A 25,745-nucleotide genomic window follows, 5' to 3' on the forward strand; every position below is an offset into this window, starting at 1 on the left:
TTTTTTTAAAGATTATTACTATTTTAATTATTTGTAGAAAAGTTTGTTACAGGTAGTGTAGGTAGAGTAGTATATTGAAGTGGTTTTTGGGGGGTTTTTTGCCTTTATGAATAAAGAAGATAATACTCCTCGCAGGAAATCCATACTGCTATCTGAATAATCAGCAAGACCATCACTGATGTCTACTCATGATGGAATTGTTTATCTCTCCTTTAGGATTTCTGTGCCAAAAGTCACACCAAGCTGCTAATTTCCCTAATGGTAACAGAGTCCGCTTGTATCAGTTAGCAGTTGTCCATGGTCCATTCACAAGGGAATCGCCTCATACATTACCGTGAGGATTTTGTCTCTTAAAGTCTAGTTTTATAAGCCAGGTAGATGTTCCAACATGAATGGTAAATATATGGAAATAACTAGTTATTCAAAGATTATTTCTTGTGTTATAAACATAGCAAAAGACTGCTTAAAGAAACTTTTTAAGTAATAATGAAAATCATAATGGAATTGTATACTAGGCATGATCATGCTATTTTAATCTTTGCAACAGACTTCAGGATAATGGTTATCTGTAATCCTCAGATAACCAGTGAGGACACAAAGGTTAAGAAATTCCATCAGCATCACAACTAGCCATGAGGAAGCTGGGATTGGAGTGACAGGCACTTACCTTATTCCTTGTCTAAAGTTAGGGTGAAAAATGTAGACAGTCTCTCAAAACTATTGATTGAATACCTGTCATGTGCCAAGCACTGTGGTATAGCTATGAATAAGGTATCTTTTTCCTCATATAGTTTACATTCCAAAGGGAAAGGGAAATTAGTGAGTAATAGACTGTAGTATCTGATCATACGAGGCAAAAAAGAGCCAAAAGACCAGGCACAGTAATTGAGAATAATGAGGCCTCCTTTGGGTTGGGTGGTCACAGGGTTCTGTGAGTTGACTGAGCTGAAATTTGATAGATAAAACGGACTGTGGCCTGCTAAGAGTCAGGGAGTCAAGCTTTCAAGGTGAGCAAACAAAAGGCACAAAGGCCCTGAGCGAGGTTGAGACATAGAACCATCTGAGAAGCATGAAATAAAACTTTTAGGGTTCAGGGCCTAGTCCTCCAAGTCCTTACTAATCCTAGAAGTGACGGGAATCCATCAAAGAGTTCGGCCGGCTGGCGGGAGCCTGTGTGCTTCCGGAGGGCCCGCCTGAGTCTGTTCCCCGCGGAGGAGTTGAGCCTGCCCTGGCGCCGCCCTGTGCTTGCTGCCTGCACACCGATGGCGACGCCATGGAGCAGCTTGGTAAAGCGGCGCTGAACGCGCTGCAGCCACCCGAGTTCAGAAATGAAAGTTCACTGGCGTCGACCCTGAAGACACTACTATTCTTCACAGCATTAATGATAACAGTGCCTATCGGCTTATATTTCACAATCAAATCTTATATATTTGTAGGTGCCCTTGGGATGTCCACTAGGGACAGCTATTTTTATGCTGCTATTGTAGCAGTGGTTGCTGTTCATGTAGTGCTGGCTATCTGTGTGTATGTGGCTTGGAATGAAGGCTCACGACAGTGGCGTGAAGGAAAACAAGATTAACGCGACATCACCTTTTGATAGCATTAAATCGATTTTTTAAAAATACGTTAAATGCTGCGGGCATTGATAATGAATACATTTTATTTTAGTAAAGTTGAAAGAACATGTTAAAATCAATCTTTTTTTGTTTCTTTTCAATGCATTTATTTTGAGAATATTACAAGAACTCCCCCAGATCATCAGGTCAGGCAACAGAAAAAGTTCACGCAGGCAATTTGTAAAGGAATTGATAACTGCCTTAATAGTTGCCTCCATCTTCTATTTTATTAGTGATGATTCATAATCCAAAATAAGAAGTTTGGTTAACTTTTCTTAAGAGACTTGGAGAAGATGTCTGAAGCAATTATAGTGATATCCTTTTTTTATGATATGTTAACTGCATATTTCTTGTGGAATCTTTTGTGTTATTCTGACTGTCAGTAAGAACTAAAGGACTGTGCTGATGAGTTCTGATGATTTCAGCAACACTTCCAAAATACTCTTCACCACTTTTCTTTCTGCCCAAAGCATATTGTTTTGTTGCTTCAATAAATCTCACAGGAATATTATATACTTGCTTATTAAAGAATACAACTAGTGTATATATGGCTGTGTGGAATCATGGCCAGAGCTTTTTCGAATAAGCAATGGTCCATCCTTGTTTGATCTGTTTAATGCCTCTTCAGCTGACTTTCTATCACAAGCACCAGCATACCACAACTTACAGTGAAGGTCAGCTTCCTGTTCTGAAAAGGTAGAATTAGATGAAAAACTCAGGGATGGTCCATCCACAGTTGGGCTTTCTCCTTCTGGAAATCATGGCAGAGGTATGGGTTTTTGATGGATTTGTTTCTGGAAAGGAGGAAACACTGATGAACCGTTAAAATCAATCTTAAGGAGTCACATTTGACCAGTGTAAATTTTGACCCATCTGATACAGTGGTTTTTATACTCAATTTTAACTGAGTCTTTCCTTTGCAAATGAAAATTTGGAAAAGTTAGATTGGTTACAAATGAATATGTTAAATAAGTTACACATTGTTCTGGGAAATGTTTTATAGCAGTTTGTCCTTTAGTTGCTTTTCAATTTTCCTCCTCTGGATATATTAAGGTACACATAGTGAAGCAAATCTGAGCTTCATTTTAAGCTGGAACAGTTTCCCAGTCAGGAAAATAACAGGTCCTTGCATTTGGGATTCTAATTTCCTACAAAAAGTTGCTTAAACAGCAGGCACTGAAGTTAATCTTAATGTCACTGGTGGATTGTGCGTAAAGTGTGTGAACTCTCATATTATTTAAAGGGGAAACGACTAAATCACAGCAAGACTGGCTTACTACAGGATCAGGAGAGCAAAGAGGAGCTGATGGCCACTTCTGTGCTTTTCAGACCAACTTTTCATGAAGTCCTTTGCTCCCTCATTCAACATTGAAGTTAGGCTTCAGTTACAAGGTTTCTTGAAATTCCATTTCATACTTTTTCCTACTGCTTTTTTTAAGTTACAGTGTACATGATAGAACTTTGCAGTAAAAGTGTTCATTTTTTGGCATATATTAAGATTCTAAGCAATTCTGAAACGGATCATCTTTATCATCCAAGAAATATTCTTGGGATTTCTGGTCTCCTGGTCTTTTTAATTAGAGCTAAGTTACATCCTACATGTATAGGTGTATAGTTAGATCATCTATGAGGTCCTTTTTGATGGGAAAAAACCCTCCCAAGCCCTGTCATTTTACTTTAGTACCTTTAGTCTGTGTTCTTTATAGTCACTAGGTGTTTTTTGTGTGCATTCTGAAAACACTGTCTCCCCCAATTTCTTTTATTATAAAACCATAATAGATGTTCTCTGTAAAAAACTGGAAAAATATGTATTCAAACAGGAATAAACATTTTGCAGTTTCTCCATATACATGAAAAGTTTGGTGTCAGTTCAGATCCTGCCACTTACCTGACAGCTATTTGTCTTTTTATTTCAGAACAGAGATTATTGGCCATTTTCTTAAAAAGCACATTCTATCTTGTTCTTTTAAAATTCAAATTTTCAGTATTTTCCCATAAAGAAATAAATGTTTGAGAAAAGAGATATATGTAACCTAATTCAAACATTATGCAGTGTATACATAGAAATACCACATGGCACCGTATGAGTATGTACAATTTTTATGTTTTCATTTGTCTGTTAAAATAAATTCAAATTTCCTGTTTAAAAAAAAAAAAAAAGAGTAAGTCGGGGAGTACATGCTTTGCTATTAGCTCACTTTGGCAGCTATGGAAAACCGGTTAGATTTTTGCAGTTACCTTGGCCAGATATGATGGCAGTGATTACAGGGGCAGTGGGAAAGTGGTAGAGATGGAACAAAGAATCCAGACTTGTGAGAATCAAACACAAGAATGAATCTCAGGCCTCTAGCTTAGCCTGAGTGGTTGGGGTAGCATGTCATGAGAAAAGAGAACTAGAGGAAGCAGGTGGTGGTAATTGGGAGTCTGTCCATCTCTAGATACGTTAAGGTGGATGCTTCCAAGGTGTACTTCAAATGCTGCTAGCAGGCTGCTGGGTACTAGAGTAGAGCTCAACTGATAGGTCTGGACTGGGATAGGGATTTGGGAGACAGTGTCCTACAGATGACACTTAGGAATATATGAGGACATCCAGGAGGAGAACTTGGGCTGAAGAGGGCTCAAGACAGACTCTGGAGAACTCCCAATATTTACAAATTAAGTAGAGTAGGAGCCACCAAAGGAGATTTACAGGAAGACAAAGGGGAGGGCAACCAGAACAGGGTTTTATACTGGCAGCAGAGAGGAGAATGTTTCAAAAAAGAAGCAGTGTCAGTTACCAAAATCCTGCTGACAGGCTAGGAAAGGTGAGGACAAGAAAACAAAATGGAGGTTGACGATTGCAACAAAAATTCATGTGGAGGGGTGGTGATACTAGCCAAACTAATGGGAATGGAAATCAGTTTTCACACATATCCTAGAGCAGTGATGGCAAACCTTTTAGAGCTTTCAATGATAAACAGCCTGGAGCAGTGCGCATGCCATAGGTCCATGACTACTGCCCTAGAGAATCACCCTTGCTTGTGAAGAAACGTCCAAAAATGATTATTTCATCATTGTTTAGAGCAACAAAAATTGAGTCTCCATCAATAGAAAAATAGTTAAATTCAACAAGATACATTTTTTCTAGGTAATACAGAATAAGGAGCTATTAGTACTGAAAAAAAATGTGTCACCACTGAGTGAAAACTGGCAGAACAGCATTAACAGTACACAATAGTGTGATTCCATTTGTATAGAAACTAATGCATCTAGGTAGCAGCACAGGTAAAATGAACCTAGTAGGAAAAGATCTTGAAGGACTCATTTCCAACTAATCACACTGTTATGACTTGTGTTTAGATGTCCCCCCAAAGCCTCATGCGAATGAGATGGGGCTTTTTCAGAGGTGGCTGGATCTAGAAGTGTGTAATGAATTGATTCATGGTACAATGCTAGGCTCAAGGGCACTAAAAGGGTATGAGTGCTACCCTTCTTAAGTAGTCTGGATAAGATAAAAGGGACAGGAAAACGCTGTTAAGGTTCCCTTGTTGCTTTGCTACCTTCTGTCTGCCATGAACTGTTGCCCCTCTGCCATGTGCTACCCTGCCTTCGAGCCAGCCAACTATGGAATGAAACCCCTATGAACTGTAAGCCAAATAAACTTTTCCTCCCTTAACTTTGGGTGTCGGCTATTTTGTCTCAGCAACAAGAAAAGTAAGACACAACGGTTACTCTAGAAAAGAAGATAGATTGAGATTGATGATTTTTAGTTCCATCTACAAATATTTGGATGTTTCATAGGAAAAATGTGTTCATGTATTACTTAAAATGTCTTTTAATCTTTAAAAGGTAAATAAGAGGAGAAGCAGGATTTGTAGAACAACATAAATTTTATTACTGAGTTAAGAGGCATTTTATGCATAAGACTACCATGGTGTGTTTGCCATCTTGAGAATGGAAATGATACAGAAGTAAATACGGAACTTTTAAGAGAAAGAGGATACTTGAGAAAGGGAATTCCTAGCACTGGAAGAATATTATACTGAGTGAAATAAACCACACATAGATAGGTATATGTAGAATCTTAAAAAGTCAAACTCATAAGAGTAGAAGCAGTTACTAAGGTTGGAGGGCATTATTGGGCGATGTCAATCAAAATTTGCAATTATGAACAAGAACTGAGGATCTGACCTCCAGCCTGTCAGTTTTTAGGCATTCTTTATCCGTTCTGGACACCAGTCCTTTATTTTGTTGTGGTGGTGGTGGTGGTGGTGGTTGTTACAAATATATTCTCAGCAAGAGGCCTGTCTTTTCATCATCCATTTTGTGAAGTTGGGGGGTTTTTTGTTGTTTTTTGAGACAGGATCTCACTATGTAGTTCAAGCTGGCCTTGAACTCACTGTGTAACCCAGGCAGGCCTCAAACTCATGGTAATCCTCCTGCCTCAGCCTCCTGAGTGCTGGGATTGCAGGCGTGCACCACCATGTCCAGGTCTTTGTGAAGTCTTTAAAGTAAAGAAAGTTTTTAATTCTGATACTAATGAAATCTTGTTGTCAAGTAGATAATTCCTTTAGCACTGTTAACATTTTTATGATAGTTTATGGTACACACAATACCTTTTAATTTTTTAAATTTTTCCTCTTAGTAACAAAAATTTAATCACAGGAGTAGGTAATAAAAATTTAAAACCAACATCAGATCATTAAGACAACATCTGAAATTCTGTTTAAAAAAATACCAATTCTTTTTTTCATTGCCCAATGTAGTGCCAAAAAATTATTGGGATAATGCTGGATTTCAAATCCTATTTCATGCCTTCAAATCAAGTTTTTCAAAATGATAATGTATTGAGGCCCCAGCCAAGAGTCTCAATCTCCTGTAAGGCAGTATAATGCAAGGTGAAAGAAAGACACAGAAACAAGACTTAAACAGAAAGCAGGGATCTGGGATTGTCTGAGCTGATCCTGGGCAGCAAAGACAAAAGTCACCCAAGACCTCCAGTGTGTATTCATTGTAAGAGTGGAAAGAAATAGGGCAGGGTATATGACATCTGGAGATAGTATGTGAGTCATCTGGGGATAGCAGTTATCATAGGCAAGGCTCATAAAAAGGAGGCAATTCATTTTTGCAGAACAAAGGGAGACCAAAACTGGATCATAATTACCCAGTAACCCAGCAGGTCAGTGGAAGAGGCCATAATTCAAGGAAAGGAATTTAGCTGAAGCCACACTGTCCTCAGCTTCTATGTTATCTCAATCAGGGTCCTACGGCTTCACAGACCAGAACTTATCTCTCTGCTACAGCCCCTGGGGCGGGGGGGGGGGGCTATGCTCACCTGCCCACCATCTGACATGCCCACATGAGTACGTAGGCTTTGGTCAAATTCCTAATATAATACAGCCGAATTATAGCGAGCCAAGAAGCTGTGCTACTTATAGCCTGTCAGTAAACTTGGTACCGGGATGTGGCTGGAGGGGGGGGGTGTCCAACTAAATAATGCAACTAATTATCAGAATGCACATCCACTGGAGCAGATACTCTACAGCCATGCAGAGGGTATGTCAGTGGCAACAGGGCAAAAGAATCAAATATCTGAAAACAGAGCTTTGGGACCACTGCTTTAACCCAGCTTTCACCAGCCAAGCCTCCAGGATCCCTTTTCCTAACTAGCCTTACCTTACCTTGAGCTCCTAGGCTCCTACGCCATGTTTTCTGCATCTTGATGAGAGTAATCTGCAGTGGGCTGCGGTGGACACATGCAAATTTGGCTCAGTTCAGTAGACAGTCCAAGAAGCCTCAGCAGAGGGTGCTTGTGGCTGTATCCTATGGGCCCAGCACAGTCTACACCGCTGACAAACAAAGGTTTTGTGCCATAGTGGTAGCCTGTTTGCCTTCTCTAAGCAGCAGAATGGAGAGCTGTGCGCTAGTAAAGAAGGAACATTAGAAGAAGGCCTGCTAAGAAAAACTGCTGAAAAAGGCCTGAATGGGCATCTGGGAGAATGTGAAGAGGAGTCAGAATTACAGTGAGTATCGCTCACACAAAGACAATCTGGGATCTGAGATGGTGTCTTCTCTCCCACCTCAGGCTCACACCAGAGCAGACGTGCCTGAATGAAGCTACTATAAATTATGCTTTTAGTATTATTTGTCTCGCCTTTTAAAATCCCAGTCTAATAGTTTGTATTCATTAAAATCAAATGTGCATATAATGTTATTCTACAGGTTTTGCAGTATTCCTTGCTTCTCTGTTTCTGTAGTTCCCCACACACTGCCATTTACAACAGGCGATTATTAAGCAATGAAGCTTATGTTCTAATTCATGTCTCCAAAGGAAGTTTGTCCTCGAAGGTGAGAAAGTAACTTTACTTTGAGGGAAGTTCTTAAGCTAATGACAGGAGTGCCTTAGTGACTAAATTGGATCATTCTAACCTCAGCTGATAAGAGTATGTGATTATGAGTAGTGATTAGACTTTTGTTTGGCCCAGAAATAAACTCTGAAAGCAGAGCTAAAAACTCTCTGTGCCATGGCTGTAATAATAAAAATTTAACTAAAACAAACAAACAAACAAAACATTAGTGAGTAGATAGATCAGAATAGTTGTTCTCAGCCCTAACTGCACCAGCAATTCTACTAGGTTGCTTTATAATTACAATGGAGGGATATAGCTCAGTGCAAGGCTGTAAGTTCAGTTCCCAGTACTGTTAAAATTACAATGGTAGCTCATGACTTACTTTGAAAGTCTGATTTAACCCTTCAATACCTAGTGTTCAATTTTTGGAACACTGGAATATAATAAAATTTTTTCTCTTCAAATTCTTGTTCTTTGAATTTTTCTAGGTAACATATATGAATTTCATGCAAAAATTCAAAAAACTGCAATGAGCACTTAAATGGGTTGTCATGAGTGAGATACAGGCATCCATAATTTGCAAAAATTCTGACAGGCTTGGCACATGCCTATAATCCCAGTACTCTGGGAGACTGAGGCAGGAGGATTGCAAGTTTGAGCCTATGTTGGGTAACTTAGCAACTTAGACCCTGTCTCAAAATAAAAAGGGGTTATATCTCAGTGCTAAGGCCTTGGCTTCAATCTCCAGTCTCTCTCTCTCTCTCTCCCTCCCTCCCTCCCTCCCTCTCTCTCTCCCCCTATCCCCCCCTCCCTTCTCCAGGTAATTTAAATATTCCACAGGTAATAAGAATTGCTAAATCATTGTGCACCTGGGTGAAGGATAGCAGGAGGAAGTCTATGCAGTAAGTGAGAAGCTGAAGATCTGTACTATTACAGTGGACCCTAAGAAGGGGTGTTAACATAGACCAGTAGTATACTACATGTTATGATTTCAATCTAAAATGTCACCCAAAAGTCTTATGTATTTAGAGGTGAGGATTTTGAAAGATCATTGGATTATGAGGGTGTTATACTGTTCAGTGCATTCATCCAATGATGCGTTCTTATGCTGTTAGGAGTAGGATTTGTTTGGAGAGGAGAGTCACCGGGAATGTGACATGGAAGGGTATATTCTTATCTCTGGCTTCTCTCTTCTCTTTCTGCTTCCTGTTTGCCATAAGATGTGCAGCTTTCTTCTACTATGCCCTTCCACCATGCTACTTCAGCCTTAGAGTCAGCCAGCCATGGACTGAATCCCCCAAACACTGTGAACAAAATTAAACTTCTTTAAGTTGTAGGTATCAGGTATTTTGTTTCAGTGACAGGAAACCTAACTAACCCATAAAATTGGTATTGGAGAATTGGGGTCATTGCTGTGATTGTACCTGACCATGTTGTTTAAAAACCTTTGGAACTGGCCCATAGGAAGAGTTTGGCAAAGCTTAGAGATGCCAGTTAGAGAAGCCCTAGAATGCTATAAATTGACCTTGACAAGTAATTCTATTAGAAGCTCAGAAGATCAGACGTGGATAGGAATGCAGACAGTAAATATCAGACTCATGAAATTTCAGTTGGGAACAAGGACTATTGGAAACTAGACAAGAGGCAATACATGTTACATTCTGGCAAGGAACTTGTATACATTTTGCCCATGTCTTGAGACTGCAAAAAATTGATGTTAAGGGCAGTGAGCTAATTAATCTAGTGGAGGAAATTTCAAGACAGCCCAACATTCAGACTGTGGCATGGATACTGCTGAATGATTTTTTGCCAGATTTCTAGTAAGAATCAGGGATAAACACCACAGCAGGAAAATTTGAAAAGCTTACATTTGGGGTTAAAAATAACTAAGTGTTAAGTTGGGGCAAATATGTGTGGTTGCTGAAGAGGTTAACACCACTGAAAAGAAGCCAAGTACTTTGCAAGAAGACAATAAGAAAGGTACATTGAGGAATCTCAAGAAATGACCAAATGCCATCCATCACAAGCTCATGGATGTAAAAGGGTAAACTTCTTTGAAAAACTTGGCTCTGGGAAGAGAGCCCTGGGGCACCTTGATCATTTAGGACCACCTAAGGGAGTGTTGCCCCAAATGTAGGCACTCAGAGTCCACTGAAACTATGGTACAAGGAGGCCAGGCTACTATTCAAGCTAGTGGCAGATTTTGGTGTCATCTACATAGTCCTGGTTTTTCAACTACGCAGAATACAAAAATTGTGTGGTCATGGAGATTTCCACCCAAATATCAAAGGAAGGCCTGGGAGATCTAACAATGTGACCCTAAGAGGATGACTCATGAAGCTGTGAGACTGAAGCCAAAAGTGCAATGGAAACCCTAGGAAGTTAAAAATGCCAGAAATGTAGAATGTCTGTTGAAATCCTGGACATGGGGCTACAGGATTTAATATTTGCCTTGATTGTTCTCAATCTTGCTTTGGTCTGATTCCTTTCTATGTCCCCATTCCTTCCTTTTGAAATGAAAATGACTACCCTCTGCCATTATATATTGAAAGTACTTAACTTCCTTTCATTATTTTTACAGGAGTTCACAGCTAAGAGTTGGCTTTTAGTCTCAGAGGAGACTTTGGACTTTTCAGCACTGCTAAAACTGTTAAGATTTTGGTGACTCTTAGAAATGAATTAAATACATTTTACAAAGAGAGATGGCCATGAGCCTTTTGAGACCCAAGAGTGGAATTATCTTAGTTACTTTCTTGTTTCTGGGACAAAACCCAACACCCACAAATTAAAAGAGGAAACGTTTATTTTAGCCGACAGTTTGTAGAGGTTTCAGTCCACAGTCAGCTGCCTCCAAGGCAAAGCACCTCGGCAGAGAAGAAACAATCCATGGCAGAGCAGGCATATAAAAGCAGCCAGCCCACCTTCCATCTTTCCCTTTATAATCCATCCAGGCTATAAGCCTATTTGTTGATGACAATCACACCCAAGGTAAGGCCTCCTATTATCCACACCCAAACAACTCTAAACCAGTCAGTAGACTAATCCAATTATCATACACCCTTAATCAATATTTACACACCCTAGATCCAGCCACCTCTGACAAGTCCTACCTATGAGTGCATGAGACTTGGGGGGGCGGGGCGGGGGGAACATCTAGATATAAGCCATAACAGGAATATTATGGTCTAGATCTAGAATGTCCCCCCAGACTCCCATGTTTCCAGAAGTGAGGCTTTGGGGAGGTGATTAGATCATGGGGTGCTATATACTATACTCACCAGTGCATTGATCCATTGATGAGCTCATAGCTAAAGGTGCTGTTAGGAGATGGGCCTGGTTAGAAGAGGTGTGTCAATACAGAAACTAGAGACCCTGGAGAAGAAGGAAGAGGAAGTGACTTCAGAGGAAGATGAGGAGAAAGAAGAAGAAGAAAAAGAAGAGAAGGAGGAGTATGATGAAGAATAATATAAAGAGAAAACTGACTACATTATGTCATATTTTGACAATGGAGAGGACTTTGGAGGTGACAGTGATGATAATATGGATGAGGCTATATACTGAAGAAAAGCTCTCAGTAACACATTTCTCTTTATTTGGGATGTAGATAATAGCTATTAGTTTTATGAACAAAGAAAACATCATTTGATCAGAGTCCAGAGAACCCCCCTGGTTCCTGGAGTCAGGAATGGAGAATGATGACACATAGCATTCTTTGCTCCTCTCCCCTCCTTCCCCTTGTATCGCCTCTCATATCTTGGGAAAGGGGAAAGGGTCATCTTAACCCTGGAAGGGGAGAAAGGATCATTGAAAGCGTAACTGGCTTGTTAGGGCTGAGACAGTTGCACACATTCCTTCCCAATCCTTACAGCTTTTTGTGCACATAATTGGGGGTGGAGGTAGTTAGGAAGAGTAAGGTTGGTTTTATTTTTTTCTCTTTTTAAAATTAGTATATGTTTGTGATACATAATAAATGAATTCATTGTGGGGTAGTTATATATTTTTTAAATAAGGTGTTTTTATCTGTCAAAAAAAGAAAAAAGAAGAGGTGTGTCAGTGGAGGAGTGCCTTTGGAGGATATATCTCCCTCTGAAACTCCTCTCTTCTGTCTGCTTCCTGGCTATAATGATGAGGTCAGAGGCCTTCCTCTGCCATACTATTTCTGCTTTGATGTTTCTGCCTTCTACTTTGAAGCCAGCTGATCATGGACTTGAATCCTCTGAAAACTATAAGCCAAAATAAACTTCTCCTCCTTTAAGTTCCAGGTGCCAGGTATTTTGTCTCAGCAACAAGAATGTGACTAATACACTATGGTCCTGGGAACTTATAGTAAATGCAGGTTCCTGGGCCTCATCTATGTAATTAAAATTTCCAGGGGTGGAAATGCATTTATACAAGCACCCCAGGTGATTCTTAGAATGCAGAAGTTTGGAACATGTTTTGCGTAGGGTTCTTTAGAGAAACAATAAAATATATACATATATAGACATGCATATGTATAATTATGCGAAGGGATTTATTAGATTGTTTTACAGAATCAGAAGTGGGATAGACCACACTGACTGCATGCCAGATAGCCAAAGGATCCAATATCTGCTCAATCCAAGAAGCTAAAAGCCTTGGAACAAAAGGAATCAAGGATGCAGTGCCAATCTGTGACTGAAGGAATAGTTTCCCGGAGCATTACAAATATGAGCCTGCATTGAAAATCTGAAGAAGCTGGAATATGATGACCACAGGAGATATTAGTAGCAAAAGACATACTCACTCAAGCAGGATGGAGCTTTCCAAATGCATCCTGACTCTCTCCTTCCTTTTTCGTTCTATCCAGGCTGCAAGCTTATTGGATGATGCTACCTACAGTCAGGGTCTTCCCCACTCAATTTGCTGGTCTACATGCCAGTCATCTCCAGAAATACACCCACAGACACACCCAAAAGTATGCTCTATTAATCTAAGAGGCAGGTATCTCAATCCAGTCAAATCAACAATCATAACTAATGGTCACACGACATGATACCTATTTTGGAGGTAAACATGTAGCATTATATAATTACCAACAGGCATTAATACATAGATGAAAAATTGACTTTAAGAATTCTCCAGAATGTTATATATCCCAATAGTATAAAGAATTAATATACCATTGTTCTTTTTTTTGTACTGGGGATCGAATTCAGGACCTTCTGCTTTCGAGGCAGGCAGTGGCACCACTGAGCTAAATCCCTGGACCCCACTGTTCTGTTAAGCCTTGTTTGTTACATAGTGCTATGTAACTGATACAACTGCAATGATAGTTGCCATCCGTGTGGGAAATGGGCATTACTTCAGAATGCAGTGAGGAATAAATACAGTGGAAGGAACAATAGGTAAGACAAAAGAGCAATTCATTAACTTTTCCACTTTTTCTTCTTGACCTAATAGGCAGTTTACACTTGTATCACAAAGTATCTCTCTATAATGGAGGAAAATCCATGTTCATGCTTTTCTTTGTGTTACAATTCTCAGTTGCTAAGAATCGATAGGCTGATGTAGTGTAATTTACTCACTGCTGAGGAACATTTTACAATATTACAAAAACCATCCTACTCTTAAATTTATATAAAATATAACATGTGAAACTTGGTACTAAATATAATTCTTAACATTGACAAGTATATGGGCACTGAATACTAGAATTGAGTAGTTTCACTTCTTATAAAAAATATTTAGTAAGTTTTAACTAATATTTCACAAGTTAAAAATTTTGGCTTAGCTGAGCAAGGTGGTGTACACCCATAATCCCAGCACTCAGGAGGCTGGGGTACAAGGATCACTGCGGATTCTTAATTCAATGTATCATTGAAATGAGTATGTCAAAATCATAATAGAAATAGTACAAAAATGAAGCTCAAGAGAAAACACAACTAAAAAGGAAAAATAGAAAAATTTCAAATAAGAAGGCTCCTTTTGCTGGGTGTAGAGATGAACACCTGTAATCCCAGCACTCCAGAGTCTGAGGCTAGAGGATCACCATGAGTTTGAGGCCAGTCTGGGCTACATAGTGAGTTCAATCCCAGCCTGAACTACAAAGCAAGACCCTATCTCAAAAAAACCAAAAACAAAAAAAGATATTTTAATTTTGAAGACTGGCAACACTGGAAATTAGATTTATTGAGCATAACTCATTTCAAATTAGAAATACAGCATTATGAATGATTAATAAGGATTTAATTACAATACTTAATGAAAATGAACAACATAACTATTCTTTTAAAACCCACAATTTGAGCTTCAAATCAAATTAAATTCTTGCAACTTCATATTATTTGCTGAATGATCCTTTACTACTAATTAAAACATTGAAATAGGAAAGAAAATTATTCAGATCACAGGGCCGTGGATATAGCCCAGTGGCACTGTGCCTGCCTGGCAAGTGCAAGGTCCTGACTTTGATCCCTGGTTCCACAAAAAATAAAAATACTACTAATAATAAAAATAAATGCTCATTTTCTAAATAACAAACATTCATTTTAAAACATAGAGATAGAAACTGTAGAGATTTACTTTATATTCTAAATTTAAGGGAAATTATTTTCCTAGTCACAAGTAGGCCTCAGGATTATTTTTGGCCAAGTCGGTATTCATGACTACCTAAACTATCATTTCTGTGTTGGGTATCTATCCTCTTCCTATTGATTTGTAGGAGCTCTTTATATATTCTACTAGTAGTTGAGTAATATTTTTATATCCATTCTGTACCTTGCATTTCTTGCTCTTTGATAAGAAACTAACAATTTCTTAATTCTCACTATGGAGTTCTAGGCTGGACTTGAACTTACTGTGTAGTCCAGGCTGCCCTTGAATTTGCACCAGTCCTCTGCCTTGGCCTCTTGAGTGCTGGCATTACAGGGATGCAACACTGTGCCTGGTTAGAATTTCCTAATTTTTAGTGTAAATCATTTTAGCAATTATATTGTTAACAGACAGGGACTGAGGAGTTTTCAAGTGGAGATAAGGGACCATCCACCCGACCTGCAGAGTAAGTTCACAGGTCTGCTGAATCCTGTCACAGAAAAGGAGTTTTCAGGATGAATCAGTAAGAGGCATAGAAAGGACTTATTTAGGCAGAATTTTTAAAGTACACACTCAAAGAAATAGAATGTGGGGGGGGGGGGAGAGAAGAGAAAAATTATTCCCTGAAACTGGGAACATTTATGCTCTGTTTGATGCAGTGGAAATCTATGGAAAAACTGCCACTCCCCTCAAAAGTATACTGACTCATTTTACAGGAATAAGTCCAGCTTTGTTTTGTCTTTGTTGTTGTTGTTGTTGTTGTTGTTTTGTTTTGCTTTGCGTTGCTTCTTTAGGATGGATAATTTAACTATACTCTGAATTCTCTTAATCTGTTCCTTTAAGATCAGGTTCCTGTTCTTTTCTTTTTCTTTCTTTTTTAATTAATTTTATTGGTACATTTTAGGTATACAATATAATGATGTTCATCATTGGAAATCTGCACCTTTATATAATCTCTCTTGGTTCTTATTTTTTCCCCATTCCCCTGCCCTCCCTTCAACCCTTCCATCCCTCCCTATTTACAAAGACTTTGGATCCAATTTTCATTTTCTCATATTAATTCCATTCCCTTCATTCATTTCCCCTACTCCTCCCACTTCCCCTTCCTCTTTTCCCCTTTTCTTCCTATTTCACATTATCTATTATAGTTTTTAGTCCTTATTTACACTTTCAGTTTCTCACAATAGAGAAACTATTTGGTATTTACACATGTGTCCTATTTATTTCACTTCAGAGTATCACCTCAATGTGCATCCATTTAGCAATAAATGTCTCTAATTTCTCATTTTTTATGGCTTAGTAGTACTCCATTTTATTAAAAAACCACATTTTCTTTATCCAGTCTCCAGTTGATGGATAATTGGGCTGCTTTCAAGTTTTTAGCTATTACAAATTGTGCTGCTATGAAAATGGTATGATTCTTTTAATTCTTTGGGGAAGATACCCAGCAGGGGAATAGCTGGGTCAAATGGGACTCGCAGTCCTAGTTCTTTGAGGAATCTCCATACTGATTTCCACAGTGGCTGCACCAGTCTACACTCCCACCAGTAGTGGAGCAGGGTTCCTCTTTCCCCATAACCCCACCAGCATTTGTTATTGGTTGATTTCATGATAGCAGCCATCCTTTCTGGAGTGAGGTGGAATCTCAGCATTGCTTTCATTTGCTTCTCTCGAATGACCAGTGATGTTGAACATTTTTTCATATGTTTATTTGCTATTTCTACTTCTTAGTGTGAGAAATGTCTTTTCATTTCAGATGCCCATTTTTGAATTGGGTCTTTAAATTTGGGAGGTCTGATGATTTTTTTAAAGCTCTTTATAGGTTCTAGATAGTAGGCCTTTGTCTGAAGAGCAACAGGTGAAAATTTTTTCCCACATTGTGGGCTGTCTCTTCACACTGTTGGTGGTTTCTCCTTCTACGAAGAACCTTTTTAATAAGAGATGCCATTGTTGATAGTTTGTTCTAGATCATGGGCAACTGAGGTTTTGTTCATAAAATCTTTTCCTACACCAATGTCTTCAAGAGTTCTTCTGACAATTTGAAACAGATATGGGCTGTGCACTGAAGGAACTCCAAGACTGAGAAATGAACTCTAGGTACTGAAAACACCGAATCAGCCCACTGCAGACAGGCAGGTCTGCAGATGTGGTCCCGAGGTCGCCTGATGCGCTGAAAACAGCAAATCAGCCCACGCCCCAGCAGTAATCCACTGGAACCCCTCCCCCAATTCTTTGGCCTCTTCTCTGTACAGCCACCTGGTTCTACACTACAAAGACACAAAGGACACCAGACCAACAGACCACTGTACTGGAGCTAATCAAGTTCTCAGCATTTAAAGAATTCCTGCCCAGAGGTAGGGACTTCTGAGCCACCTTCCCACTGTCCCTGGTCCAGAGGAAGGGGCTTCCAGGTTGCCAAACATCCTGCTGCTCCTGGCACAGAGGAAGGGGCTTTCCAGCCACCATCCCTACTGCCGATCCGGCCCCTGGCCGACCTCTCCAGCTCAGAGGAGGTGAGCCGCGAGGGCGCCAACAGCACCCCCCGCACCCCCCAGTCGAAATGAGAAAACATGTAAATAAGTCTCAAAACCAGACTTCCAGATCACCTACAGCAACCCCAAAGGGAAATGAGATGGAACACTCTGATACTCAACCACCTGGACCCACTGAACTGGCAACAAAAGAGGATCTGGAAAAAATGAAATCAGAAATAATTTCTCAGATAACAGGAGAAATTGTTCTCCTAGTGCAAAACATGATTAATAAATCTACAGAGGAGCTCAGGAACATGAAGGAATAACCAACATAGGAAAAAAATGGATGCAAATAGATTTCCAGGAGATCAAAAACTCCTACACAGTCTACACAACAGAATGAGCCAATGTGAGGACAGAATTTCAGATATAGAAAATAAGATTTCAATGAGTAACCAGGAACAGAAAAATTGCTTCAAAATTATAAGGAAACATGAGAAATCAATCCAGCAGCTGCTAGATGATGAAAAGAAGAATAACATAAGACTGATTGGACTCAATGAAGAAACAGGAGAGAGTGCACATGACATAAAAAATTCCTTCACAGAAATAATGGCAGAAAACTTCTCAAGCAGGAGAAAAGAGCTTGACATACAGATAAGTGAGGCATATAGGACTCCAAATAGCCTGGATCAAAAAAAAATCTACACATAGGCATATAATTGTTAAGATTCCAGAAACTCAACAGAAGAACAAAGTTCTAAAAGGAGGCAGAGAAAAGAAACACATCACATACAAAGGAAAGCCCATCAGAATCACAGCAGACTTCTCAACACAAACCATCAAGGCAAGAAGAGCTTGGAGGGACATATTTCAAGCCCTAAAAGAAAACAGCCTCCAACCCAGATTGATGTACCCTGCAAAACTATCTTTCAAAATGGATGGAGAAATAAGATACTTTCATGACAAAGAGAACCTTAGGAACTTCGTGAACAGCAAAGCACCACTCCAAATACTTTTACACAATAGCCTAGGAACAAACATTGAGGATCACAACCCCAGGAAGCAAAGCAGAATGAACCCATCTGGCATGACAAGAAATTAAATGTAAAGGGGGAGAACCCAACAAAAAGAAAAAGTCATGACAATGACAAGTCAGTACATTTCAGTTATAACCATCAACATTAATAGTCTCAATTCACCAATCAACAGAAATAGATTGGCAGAATGGGTCAAGAAGCAAAATCCAACAATATGCTGCATACAAGAAACACCCTTCATTCAAAAGGAAACTCATAGACTGAAAGTTAAAGGGTGGAAAACAATACTCCATACGACAGGAACCCAAAAAAAAGCAGGAGTAGCTATCTTCTTTGCAGATCAAGTCGATTTCAAACCAACACTGATTAAGAGAGATGAAGAAGGACACTACATCCTTGTAAAGGGAAGAATCCAAGAGGAAGAGTTGACAATCATAAATATCTATGCACCAAACACTAGTGTACCCAACTATATAAAACAAATACTAATGGACATGAAAAGTCATATATGCACTAATACAATTGTAGTGGGGGACCACAACACCCCACTGTCACAAATAGATAGATCAACTAGACAAAAAATAAGTAATGAAATACTAGAACTCAATCAAACTTTTGAACAAATGAACTTAATAGATGTTTACAGAGTCTTCTACCCCACAAAATCAGAATACACATTCTTCTCAGCTGCACATGGATCATTTTTCAAAATAGACCACATGGTCACACAAAGAAAAAGTTTAAGTAAGTGCAAAGGAATTGAAGTTATCCCCTGTATATTATCAGACCATAGTGTGATGAAATTGGAGATCCATAGCAAAAGAAACAAAAAATGTAATAAACACATGGAAATTGAACAACACACTTCTGAATAACCAATGGGTCACAGAGGAAATTAAAGAAGAAATCAGACAGTTCCTTCAATTAAATGACAATGACAATACAACATATCGGAATCTATGGGACACAATGAAAGCAGTCTTATGAGGGAAATTCATAGCAGTGAATATGCATATTAGGAAAACAGAACAGGCCCAATTAAACAACCTGATGCTGAACCTCAAGCTTCTAGAAAAAGAAGAGCAGGACAATCCCAAAGCTCATACAAGGGAAGAAATTATAAAGATCAGAGGAGAAATCAATGCAATGGAGACTAAGAGAACGATACAAAAAAATCAATGAAGCCAAGAGTTGGTTCTTTGAAAGAATCAACAAAATTGATAAACCTTTAGCCAACCTTGTCAGAAAAAGAAAAGAAAAGGCCCAAATCCATGCAATTAGGAATGAGAAGGGTGAAATTACAACAGACCCAGCAGAAATCCAGAGGATCATCAATACCTACTTCCAGAACCTATACACCAATAAGATGGACAACACAAAAGAAATGGACAGATTCCTAGATACATATGAATTACCGAAGTTGAACGAAGAAGACCTAAAAATTCTGAACAACCCAATATCAACCAATGAAATTGAAAATGTAATTAAAACCTTATCACCTAAGAAAAGCCCGGGCCCTGATGGCTCCATTGCTGAATTCTACAAGACATTTAGAGAGGAACTGCTGCCGCTACTGTTTAAACTCTTCAAGGAAATTGAAAGGGAAGCAATACTCCCAAATTCATTCCTGGAAGCAAGCATCACCTTGATCCCCAAAGCAGAGAATGACCCAACTGAAAAAGAGAACTATAGGCCAATCTCACTAATGAACATAGATGCAAAAATCCTTAATAAGATACTGGCAAACAGAATGCAGAAGATCATCAAGAAGATCATACACCCTGATCAAGTGGGATTCATCCCAGGGATGCAGGGATGGTTCAATATACAAAAATCAATTAATGTAATACACTATATCAATAGAGCCAAGGACAAAAACCAGATGATTATCTCCATAGATGCAGAAAAAGCATTTGACAAAATCCAACATGCATTTATGATAAAAATCCTACAAAAAATTGGAATAGATGGTCTCTCCCTCAAACTGATAAAAGCCATCTATGAAAAACCAACAGCCAATATCCTACTAAATGGTCAAAAACTGAAACCCTTCACACTCAAATCAGGAACAAGACAAGGATGTCCACTATCACCACTCTTGTTCAATATAGTTCTGGAAACATTAGCCACGGCAATTAGACAAGAGAAAGAAATAAAAGGAATAAAGATAGGAAATGAAGAAGTCAAAATGTCATTATTTGCAGATGACATGATACTCTATATAGAAGACCCAAGAACTCCACCAAAAGTCTTCTAGACTTAATAAACAAATTCAGTCAAGTAGCTGGTTACAAGGTCAACACACAAAAATCAATAGCTCTCCTCTACACCAATGACAGACTCACTGAGAGAGAAATAGGGCAAATAATTCCTTTCACAATAACATCCAAAACACTGAAATAACTAGGAATCAACCTAATGAAAGAAATCAAAGACCTCTTCTCTGAAAACTATGGCACTCTGAAAAGAGAGATTGAAGATGATATCAGAAAATGGACAGACATCCCCTGCTCCTGGGTAGGAAGGATTAATAGAGTGAAAATGGCCATCCTTCCAAAACTGCTATATAGATTTAATGCAATTCCAATTGAGATCCCAGCAGCATACTTTATGGACCTTGAGAAAAGAATCCAAAAATTCATTTGGAACAAGAAGAGACCCAGAATAGCAAAAGCAATTCTAGGTAACAGAGACATGGCAGGGGATATCACAATCCCCAACCTGCAACTATACTACAAAGCTACTGTGATAAAAAGAGCATGGTACTGGCAAAGAAACAGACCCAAGGAAGAGTGGAACAGATTAGAAGATGCAGAAACAACACCAGACACACTCAGCCATCTCATCTTTGACAAAGGAGCCAAACATCCTCACTGGAGGAAAGATATCCTCTTTAATAAATGGTGCTGGAAAAATTGGGCTTCAACTTGCCAGAGATTAAAACTAGACCTATATCTCTCACCATGTACTAAACTAAAATCAAAATGGATTAAAGATCTAAATATTAAAATAGAAACTCTGAACCAGTTGGAACACAGGTTAGGTAGAACCCTTGAAGACATCGGTGTAGGAAAAGATTTTATGAACAAAACCTCAGCTGCCCGTGAACCAGCACAAACCATCAACAAGTGGGATCTCTTCTTATTAAAAGGCTTCTGCACAGCAAGAGAAACCACCAGCAGTGTGAAGAGACAACCCACAATGTGGGAAAAATCTTCACCTGCTCTTCCTCAGACAAAGGTCTACTATCTCGAATCTATAAAGAACCTTAAAAGATCAGACCTCCCAAATTTAAAGACCCAATCCAAAAATAGGCATCTGAAATGAACAGACATTTCTCAGACAAAGAAGTAGAAATAGCAAATAAATACATGAAAAAATGTTCAACATCACTTGTCATTCGAGAGATGCAAATGAAAACAACGCTGAGATTCCACCTCACTCCAGAAAGAATGGCTGCTATCATGAAATCAACCAATAACAAATGCTGGTGGGGCTGTGGGGAAAGAGGAACCTTGCTCCACTGCTGGTGGGAGTGTAGACTGGTGCAAACACTGTGGAAATCAGTATGGAGATACCTCAAAGAACTAGGACTGGAAGTCCCATTTGACCCCGCTATTCCTCTGCTGGGGATCTTGCCCAAAGAATTAATAGAATCATACCACAGTGATATATGTGTGCCCATGTTCGTAGCAGCGCAGTTTGTAATAGCTAAAACTTGGAAACAGCCCAAATGCCCATCAACTGGAGACTGGATAAAGAAATATGGTTTTTTTAATAAAATGGAGTACTACTCAACCATAAAAAATGAGAAATTAGAGACCTTTATAGCTAAGTGAATGCACATTGAGGCAATACTCTTAAGTGAAATAAATAGGACACACATGTATAAATACCAAATAGTTTCTCTGGTGTGAGAAACTGAAAGTGTAAATGTGGAGTAAACGTATCATAGGTAATGTGAAATAGGAAGAAAAGGGGCAAAGGGGAAGGAAGTGGGAGGGCTAGGGGAAAGGGTAGAAGGGAATGGGATTAATATGAGAAAATGGAAAAATAGGAAGAAAATCTTTGTAAATAGGGAGGAATGGAGGGTTGAAGGGAGGGCTGGGCAAGGGTGAAAAATAAGAACCAAGAGAGACTATGTAAAGGTGCAAATTTCCAATGATGAATGTCATTATATTGTATACCTACAATGTACCAATGATTAGAATGAATAATTGATAATGCAAAATAGGAATAAAAGGTCCAAAGGTGTAAGGGTAGTGGGAGGGGCAGGGGAAAGGAAAGAAGGGAAAGGAAAAATGATGAGAAATGGAAAAAATGGAAATAAAGTCTTTGTAAATAGGTAAGGGTGGAGGGCATGAAGGGAGGGCTAGGAATGGGGAAAAAATAAGAACCAAGATGCATTATATAAAGGTACAATTCCCAATGTTAAATGTAATTGTGTTGTATACCTACAATGTACCAATAAAAGAATTTAATAAAAAAAAAAAGCCCAGAAGTCCAACACAGGCCCAGAATCTTAAAAGCTGTTAGAGAAAAGCAATGAGTTACTTATAAAGGTAAATCCATTAGAATTACAGCAGACTTCTCAATAAAAACCTTAAAGGCCAGGGGAGCTTGAAGTGAAGTGCTTCAACTGCTGAAAGTAAACAACTTACTACCCAGACATAAATCCTGCAAAATTATCTCCATTTATTGATGGAGAAATAAGTTATTTCCATAACAAAGAGAACCTTAAGGAATTCATGACTACAGCCAGCACTACAAAATATTCTCAAGGATGTCCTAGAAAGAAACAATAAAGCCAACAATGCCAAAAATTTAGACAAAGTGGACTTCAAGCCAAAACTGATCAGAAGAGGCAAAAAAGCCTACTAATATTGGCTAAGGGAACACTTCAACAGAAAGAGAAAACAATTATAAAATACACGCACCAAACACTGGTATGTATATAGCGGTACCTTAGTTCACAAACTTAATTCATTCCATGATTCTGGAAAAGATGGCTACATTCATGTTCATGCGGTAAAGATGGTTACAGTTGTGTTCACCATTCAATGCAGAGTTCGCAAACAAAAACAAAATTGTGCCAAATCTTCTGTTTTTGAACCAAATTGTTCACAAATAAAAGCATTCATGAATTGAGGTACCACTGTATCCCCAACTTTATAAAATACTACTGAACATAAAAGGTTAGATAAGCACCAACACCAACACCATTACAGTAGAAGACTGCAATACCTCACTGTCACAGACAGATCAAATAGACAAAAAAATCAACAAAGAAATATCAGAGTTGAACCAAACCTTGAAATAAATAGATTTAATAGGTATCTACAGTGTTCCATCCAACAACAGTGTACATTCTTGTCAGCACCACATGGGACTTTCCTCAAAATAGACCAGAAGCTAGTAAATAAAGCATGCTTAAGTAAATTGAAAAGAATCAAAATTATCCCACACATATTATCAGATCATGGTGCAATAAAACTAGAAATTAGTGGCATAAGAAACCACAAAAATTGTTCAAAAGCATAGAAATTAAACAATACCCTCTTGAATAATCAATGGGTCACGGAAATCAAGGAAGAAATTAGTTCCTGGAATCAAATAATAATGCCAGTATAATATACCAGAATTTATGTGACACAATAAAAGCAGTTCTAAGAGAGAAGTTTATGTCTGTGTATGCTTACATCAGAAAAAGAGTGAGCCCAAATAAATAATCTAATGATAAAACTCAAGGTCCCAGAAAAACAAAAACAATATAAATCTAAAGCTAGTCCAAGGAGCTGATTCTTTAAAAGAAAAAAATATATATATAGTTTTTGCATATACATATATATATGCAAACCCTTAACCAATCTTATCAGAAAAAGGAAAGAAAAGACCCATGTCAGTGCAGTTAGAAATGAAAAAGGTGAAATCACAACAGACACTGCTGAAATTCATATTATTAGTAACTACTTTTAGCACAGGCACCCCAATAAGTTGTAGAATTTAGAAGAAACTGATAGATTCCTAGATATATAGGAAACAAAAAGATATAAAAAACCCTTAATAATCAAAACTGAACCAAAAAGATATATATGCCATGAATAATCCAATAACAGGCAACCAAATCAAAGCAATAATGATTTTTTTTAAATTATCAACTAAGAAAAGCCCAAGACCCGATGAATTCACTGCTGAATTCTAAAGGAACTTTAGGGAATACCTAATGCCAATATTTTTCAAACTTTTTAAGAAAATTGATGGACTCCCAAAGTCATGCCTGAAAGTAGAATTACCCTGATTCTAAAACTGGACAAGGACCTAACCAAATAGAGAATTACAGCCCAATCTCTTTATTGAACATAAAGACCAAAATCCTCAGCAAGACATTGGCAAACAGAATACAATAAATCAAAAAGATTATACATCATGACAAAGTAGCCTTCATCCCAGGGATACAGGGATGTTTCAACTTACACAAATTAATAAATTAACATATCACATAAGTAGAAGCAAGGACAAAAATCACATGATCATCTCCAATGACATTTTTTAAAGTCTTTGACAAAATCCAACATCCATTTATGATTTTAAAAAAAGAACCCTGAAGAAAATAGGTATAGAAGGACCTTGTGATTTTGCTCTATGAAACTTTCTTTGAGAAGTGGACTCATTGGTGTCTCACTTTCAGGTCCCCTCCTGTTTCTAAGCAGCTATCTCTCTCAATAAATTTTTCCTACTCTTAACCTCCATTATTCCTTAGACTTTATTCTTCAATTTGTGGGAACACATACTTGGCATATCTGACATTTAGAAGGCTAGAAGTTATATTTATTTACCCTTATCGTTTGGAGGTCCCAGTGAGATAATTGGAAGGCAGTAAGAGTTTGCTTTTGTTTCATAGACTCTGGATTTCGACTTGTTTAGATAATCAGAAATTGTCATCTTTGTTTGTCAATTGCTTACACCTTGAATTTTTATGCTTTGTCTTGTATTTTTTTTCTTTTTCTCCAGTACCAGGAATCAAACTCAGGACCTTATGTTTGCAAGGCAGTCATGATGTCACTGAGCTAAATCTCCTGGCCTATACCTTGTCTTCTTTATGTATTTTTGAGGGGTAAAAATTATGATAAATTTAAGTTGAGAACATGGGAAGATTATGATGTTCCTTTGATGGGACATTTTACTTCTGCAGTATTCCTGTTTTGTATATGCTGAATTTGGACTTCCTAGTTGTTGAATTTACTGGTGTTCTTGCTTGATCTGTTTAACTTGTTTTAACTGTTGTAGTGCTAGGGAAAAGTAATGTTACAGTGTCACCTAGTGGACTTTGATATTAATCAAAATGTGAATTTATGAAATGCTGTAAAATGGATCATTTTATGAAATCTAGTTTATATTTAGGGAATATACATGCCTATTAATAAATCATAGGACTCTGACTTCCAGTTAAAAGGAAATAGGCCGGGGCCAGGGATTTAGTTCAGTGGTGCCACCGCCTGCATCACAAGTGCAAGGTCCTGAGTTTGATCCCTGGTATAAAAAAAAAGGCAATACACCAGCAGCCATTCTTAAGACTTGGAAGAGGGCCAGGGATTTAGCTCAGTGGTTCCACTGCCTGCCTCACAAGTGCAAGGTCCCAAGTTCGATGCCTGGTACAAAAAAAAAAAAAAAAGACTTGGAAGACAGATTTCACTGGGACAGTCTGGGCTGATCCCCCCTGTACACTCTACAGGG

The 25,745-nt window shown here is 38.4% G+C and overlaps 1 protein-coding gene across 1 annotated transcript; it reads left to right on the plus strand.

Annotated features, from left to right (window-relative positions):
- The first annotated feature begins 23 nt into the window (after positions 1-23).
- Positions 24-6,906, plus strand: LOC101717755 (vacuolar ATPase assembly integral membrane protein VMA21). The gene has a single exon (XM_087183571.1). The coding sequence runs from the start codon at positions 1,274-1,276 to the stop codon at positions 1,577-1,579; it is 306 nt and encodes a 101-aa protein (XP_087039697.1). The 5' UTR covers positions 24-1,273; the 3' UTR covers positions 1,580-6,906.
- Positions 6,907-25,745: the final 18,839 nt, after the last annotated feature.

Source organism: Heterocephalus glaber, unplaced genomic scaffold (assembly GCF_053883595.1).
Source record: "Heterocephalus glaber isolate CG9 unplaced genomic scaffold, H.glaber_assembly_v1.0 deba00001481, whole genome shotgun sequence".
Classification (NCBI taxonomy): domain Eukaryota; kingdom Metazoa; phylum Chordata; class Mammalia; order Rodentia; family Bathyergidae; genus Heterocephalus; species Heterocephalus glaber.